This window comes from Nematolebias whitei, chromosome 7 (genome assembly GCF_014905685.2).
Source record: "Nematolebias whitei isolate Nwh7 chromosome 7, NemWhi1, whole genome shotgun sequence".
In the NCBI taxonomy this organism is placed as follows: Eukaryota; Metazoa; Chordata; class Actinopteri; order Cyprinodontiformes; family Rivulidae; genus Nematolebias; species Nematolebias whitei.
In genome coordinates, this window is record NC_056504.1 from 25226540 (window position 1) to 25233274 (window position 6735).

The 6735-nt window shown below is 36.2% G+C and overlaps 1 protein-coding gene across 1 annotated transcript in view; it reads left to right on the plus strand.

Annotated features, from left to right (window-relative positions):
• Positions 1 to 3177: 3177 nt before the first annotated feature.
• Positions 3178 to 6735, plus strand: part of LOC119412736 (plexin-A2) — a 31208-nt gene continuing 27650 nt past the window's right edge. The window contains exons 1-2 of the mRNA XM_037679772.1: positions 3178 to 3201; positions 3521 to 3664. Coding sequence (XP_037535700.1) covers positions 3178 to 3201; positions 3521 to 3664 — 168 coding nt within the window. The remainder of the gene's footprint in view (positions 3202 to 3520; positions 3665 to 6735) is intronic.

Below are 6735 nucleotides of genomic sequence, written 5' to 3' on the forward strand. Positions count from 1 at the left end.
CTTGTAAAGGAATCAGTGTCGGCTCAGGACTTGTGCACCAGTTTTTAAATGTATTCCTCTGCTCTGAACAGCGGACACACCATGCTGACAGTGACTGGGACAAACCTGGATGTGGTTCAGGAACCTCGAGTCCGAGTCAAATACGCTGGCCATGAATACGTCAACGTGAGTGAAACAAATCCTAAAATCCTGCGATCTGACTTTTTTGATTAGATTGTCAAAATGCTCAATAAATGTGTTTTTATCTGTTGTTTAGATTAAAAACTGGATGAGCATGGAGCAGCTCACGTCAAAATGACATTTTAAAAACTGCTACTAAAAAACAAAGTTTGGGTTGATGATTTATGGTGTTGAGATTTCCTGTCTGAGCTGCTCAAAGTGATTGATTGTGCTTCAGTGTAGCAGCCCAGATGGCTAAACTTCAGGCACCCTCTGCCCCATGTTTTGGACCAGTCTGGGTTTTACAGATGAGTTTGTCACAAGAAAAATAATAACAGAATAAAACTGTTGCTTTTTGTCATTGGGAAGGAGAAACCTCTGGACCTTTCTGTGTAAACTGATCCAATGGTTTTTAATTGTTCTTTTGTTTTTGTTTTTTACTTGCATTGGTAATGTTATGTGTTCGAGATTTGCCATGGGCTAATTAAATGTTGTGTTATTGACGCCAGCTCAAAATCTGAGCCAGTCAATTAAAACTGCACGACCTCCAGTGTCACTGGCAGCACTAAAACGATTGAATCTGAACTTTTAACCAAATGAGGGACAAACAAACAAACAAACAAACAAACAGCGACTGGGGACTTTAATGAGGGGACTTTTTTTATGGAATATTTCCTGAAAACAATGTGGACTGCATAAAAATATTTAGAGTCAGAAATATATATAATAGAAAAAATATATATCTATATAGGATATATTGTTAAATTATGGACAAATAAAAATACATATAGTTAACCATATCATACTATAACTACTACAACTGCCATTACCACTGTTTACCAATATTAACATAGCAGTAGTAATAACCACAGCTAAATCAATAATATTATTATATGAATAACAACTACTTGTTGTATGATGCAAAATGTCTTCACATGGACTGTACTTATATAGCGCCTTTCTATCTTACCAAGATACTCAAAGTAGTGTTGTGGTCAAGACCACCTGATCCGAGACCAAGTCGAGACCAAGACCTCAAGAGAGTTCAATCTTTTCACAGATTATCTGTCTTATACTATACTGTCATGAAATAGTAAATTTTAACAAATATGTAAAAAACATACTTTAAGTTTGCTTTTGAATTAATGTATCAGCTTGGCAATGGGTCACGTTATCGCTTGGATTTGAATCAGTATGTTTTGCATCAAATCAAAACAAAGGCATTAACAAATAAACTGGACAATATTCTGGCAATTTAGTGACATTTCCACAGTTGTGGTCTTGACTGGTCTTGAAATAAAATACCGAGTCCTCAATGTCCAAAACTGAGACAAGACCGAGACCAAATGTGATCGAGTCCGAGACGAGACCAACAAAAAGTGGTCTTGAGACTGGTCTCGAGTACTACAACAATAACTCAAAGTGCTTTACACTACAATCTGTGCCCTCATTTATCCATTCATACAGCACTCTACTAGATCTCTACAAAGAATAATCAGAGCTTTATCACATTCATACACTGATGGGACACACATCAGAGGCAATGAGGGGTTCAGTTTCTTGCCCAGGGACACTTCGGCATGTGACTGCTGGTGGAATGGAACACCAACTCTTGCATTGGAAGACGACTGCTCTAACCACTCAGCCACAGCCGCCCCATATGAAATGTGCACACTAATGCTGTGGACAATATCAGTAATGTGCAATTATGCCAAGATATGTAATTAATTAGGCCTCACTGTCAGGAATTTTAATTAAGTTTACTGGTAATGACATCTTGTTTAGACTCGTTCAATTTTTGGAAACGTTAAAACATTTATAGCAAGTAAAAGTAGCTTTAAATCCACAACAGTTTTTTAATTCCAAAAACACAAATACAGTATAAACAAAGTTTATAGAAATGTAAAAAGTTAATATATTTCTCCCACTTGTTTGAGTTTTCGGTGCTGTATGCAGCATGATGCATGACTGTGCCTTCTGGTTTGATTATTCTTCAGGTGTGCAAAGTTTTGAACACAACCACCATCATCTGCTTTGCCCCCTCCCTGAAGGCAGCATATACCGCAGACCAGGAGACGATAAAACATGTAGACGAGTTCGGCTTTGTCTTCAACAATGTTCAGACTCTGCTTACGTACAACAACACAGGATTTGTCTACTACCCCAACCCTTACTTGGAGCCCCTCAGCCTCTCAGGGGTCCTGGAGCAGAAACCTGGAGCTCCCATCATTCTTAAAGTAAGTCAGAGGAGAGCCGACCTCAGAAATTCAGATCATAGATGACGCAAATAATTAAGAGTAAAAAAAAAAAATGTCTGAACACAGTTAAAACACATATAGCAACTAAAAAACATGAACACATAACCCCTGTCCTGGCTTCTCTCCACTGGCTTCCTGTCCACTTCCGAATTGATTTTAAGATTTTATTGCTTGTTTTTAAAGTCTTAAAAGGTCTGGCCCTGTCATATTTATGTGATCTCATGAACATTTACACTCCAGTAAGAGCACTCCGGTCTACCGACCAGTTCCTCTTAGATGTCCCCAGATCCAAACTGAAATCCAGAGGTGATCGGGTTTTTGCGGTTGCTGCTCCAAAACTGTGGAACAGTTTACCTGAGAATTTAAAGACCGCTCTGACTGTTGAGACTTTTAAATCTTTGCTCAAGACTCATCTGTATTCCTTGGCATTTCATCCACGCAGAGTCTGAGAACAAGTTGAGCTGATTTTATTGTTGTTATGTGTTGTTTTTATTGTCAACTTATGTTTTTGAGTGGCACTAGATGCATTTTTACTCTTTTTTTTATTTTTTAATCTGTCTTAACTGTAAAGCACTTTGGTCATCTTTTGTTGTTTTTATGTGCTATATAAATAAATTGACATTGACATATCTAATGTAATTAAATGCTTCCTATAGGAAAAAAAATTCTTCTTGACTTCGTGAAATAATTTTCCACTAGATGTATTCTCTTTACATCATGTGTCACAGCGAGGAGCTTCATTCTTCAGTTCTGTTTCGTCATGGTGAAACAGCATGAAGTTCTGGTTTGAACCTTAAAGGAAATTAAAATTATTTAGAGGCTTTCATGCACATTGTAGCTTTCCAGCCATAAATAATGCAGCATCAGATCAGGCTGCTACATTTCTCCATTACACATATTTCAATAATGCATCACAATTTAAATGTGATAATGAAGTAAAATAAAGTAAAACATTTGGCTTGATAGAAACAACAGAAAATATCTTAAACATTTCCAAACTGTTCTTGTTCAACACTTCTTTTTCTCCAACTGAGAGGATCTTAAAAAGTAAAATTATATGTTTTTAAACTCTGTTGATTTTTGTTTCCTGAACTGTATTGCAGGGCCGTAACTTAGTGCCATCTGCATCTGGTGGAGCGAGGCTCAATTACACGGTGCTGATCGGAGATACGCCCTGCTCTCTAACCGTGTCTGATACTCAGTTACTCTGCGAGCCCCCGAACCTCACTGGGCAACACAAAGTCCTGGTTAGTCCTCACGTCATGCTTAACTGTCCGTTTGTTAGGCTTTTTGTGAGTATTTTTCTCTGGATCAATGTGGGTCACCATCTGTAGGTCAGCGTTTGTCTTTACGTCACTTGGTTTTTTTGGGTCACTGACAGGCTTTCTGGTCACTGGTTTTCTGTCATTGTCTGTCACTTATGGTCTGGTAGGTCCCCCGTTACAGCAACCAACCGCCACAATATTGATGGGCAGTCTAGAAAACAATGACAAAAAAGCTTGAAGAAAGGCAACCTGAGAAATTTCTACTTCAAAACATTTATCCACAGCAGCCATGTTTTTAATAAATGACCATCCATTTAATTTTGTTTACATTTTTGTGTCAGTGCTGATTCATCATTCACACAATTGTTTTCCTGTTTTTTTAAAGCAAATGTTTTTAACGGGCTAACTTCTGCCTAATTTATGCTAATTCTGGCCGTTTACCGTACTTGCCACTGTACACGTTGCACATCCCTATTCGCCGCATCTATTTTGCGTCACCGCTGACAACCCGGAAATGTGGGCAGGCGTTGTGCCAAAAATCGATTGGCTGCCAAATGGTGGCCACGGGAGTGTGCACAGGAGGACTTTAACAAGGATTTAACAAGATTAACACTTAAAAACCATTACCGTATTTGTTTGCTCGAAATTATAGTAAAGGTGTGGCTCAGTTGAACTTTTCCTAAATAAATGCACTTTGACAGTCAAATCAGCTGCATTTCAAAAGCTGATTTGAAGCTGCGGGAGCAGGCAGAGGAATGATTCGCTGTGCATTTTTTGGAACTTTAACAAGATAACCACCTAAAACAATTATTTGTTTGCTCGAAATTATAGTAAAGGTGAGTCTCAGTTGGACTTTTCCATAAAAAATGCATTTTAATGGTCAAATCAGCTGCATTTTGCCTGGGTGGCGCGGTGAAATGCAGCTGATTTGACATTTGCTCCAAGTGTTCCGAGCGAGACAAAGGTGGCTCTGTATGGCAAGCCAAGTGTCTCATTAATAGCCACTATTAATGAGGCATTTGGCTTGCCATTTTACTTGAGGGCCATCTAGTGGCTGCAAATGTTAGTGTTCAATATTTTCCATTTTGGAATTAATGAAATCGTCAGATCTGCCAAAAATTGGTTTATAAATATGGAGAAAACACGTATTCATTCATTCAACCTTTATTTAGACAGGTAAATCCCATTGAGCCTCGAGGACTCATTTACAAGAGACCTGATTAAGAAAACAAGTATATTAGTCGCTTTGGTGTATAAGTCGCAGGCATGCAAATTTATGCAAAAAACTACGACTTATAAAGTGACCGTTAAGGTATATGTCAAAACATTGAGCTCATTTAGAAGATGGTTGTTAAAAAATTTGTTTTTAGTAACATATAGTTGTCAAATTATGTAATTTTATTCACAGATATTTTCAACAGAGAAATTTGTTGAACTTTCATTTTTACAAAAAACATTGCTCATTTTGAAATTTGCTTCAGAATACATTTTTTTGTCTTACTACTCCACTTTTTGTTTGTAGCTTTTGTTCTGCTGCTTTTAGCTAGTCCTTTGCAACTTTTATGCCGCTAACATTTTGCTGATTTTATCAAGCATTTTGCTTCTTTTAGCTACTGTTCTGTTATCTAAAAAAGTTAAATCTGGTCCTCTGGACATTCAAAAAAACAAAACAAAGCAAAACAACAAAAAAATGTAGAAACGTTTCGTCTCTCATCCGAGAGACTTCTTCAGTCTGAGGTGCTGTATTCAGCCCAGTCTCTTAAATAGATAAAAATAAATCATTAAATAAATCATTTTGTGAACGTTGGATCAAGCCTTGCTGCTAAAATACCAAAAGTGGACAATAATGTGAACCATTCAATTATAAGTTGTGAAAACAGTATTTTTCTTAATGGAACTGACAAAGAAGAAATAACGAATGTTGTAAAAAAAATCTTACAGATAAGAGATCAAAAGACTGGGTGGACATGGATATGATGTTTGTAAAGGACATAATGAGTTATGTTATCGAGCCGTTTACATATATTTGTAATTTATCATTTTCAAAAGGAATATTTCCAGACAACATGAAAGTAGCTAAGGTAGTTCCTCTCTTTAAAAATGGTGATAAATGTGTGTTAAATAATTATAGACCAATATCCTTATTACCACAGTTCTCAAAAATTCTGGAAAAACTGTTTGTGACCAGATTAGATAAATTTATTACTAAACAAAACATTCTAAGTAGCAGTCAGTATGGGTTTAGAGCAAAAAACTCTACATCAATGGCTCTCATGGAAATAATAGAACAAATAACTACTGCTGTCGATCAAAAACAGTATTGTGTTAGTACTTTTGTTGATTTAAAAAAAGCATTCGATACTATTGACCACACTATTCTCCTTGAAAAATTAAATAAATATGGTATAAGAGGACCAGCATTACACTGGGTATCTAGCTATTTAAAAGATAGGAAACAGTTTGTACAAATAAATGGTGTAAGATCTGACCTGTGCAATATCACTTGTGGAGTTCCTCAAGGCTCTGTACTTGGACCAAAGTTATTTATTTTATATGTGAATGACTTAGTGAATGTATCAGGACTCCTCAAATGTGTCCTTTTTGCAGATGACACCACATTTTTTTGTTTGGGTAAAGATGTAAAACGGATGTTGGAATTGATGAAGACAGAATTTGATAAAATACAAACTTGGTTTAAACTTAATAAATTATCATTAAATTTAGATAAAACTAAATACATGATATTTAGTAACAAAAAGAGAACTGTTGATGATCCATTTAAAATTGAGGGTGTTGAGATTTGTAGAGTTAATGAGATTAAATTTTTGGGTGTAATCATTGATGAACAGCTAACATGGAAAAATCATATAAATTCTGTAAGAACAAAAATAGCCAAATCTATTGCAGTACTATACAAAGTGTCGTGGATAGAATACCACGTCGTGTTCAAAACGGCGGAGGCGTCACCCTTCGTATAAAAGATTTATTTGACACAACATGGGTTACAGATATTCAGAGACAAACAATTACATTAATAAGATATATGCATATAA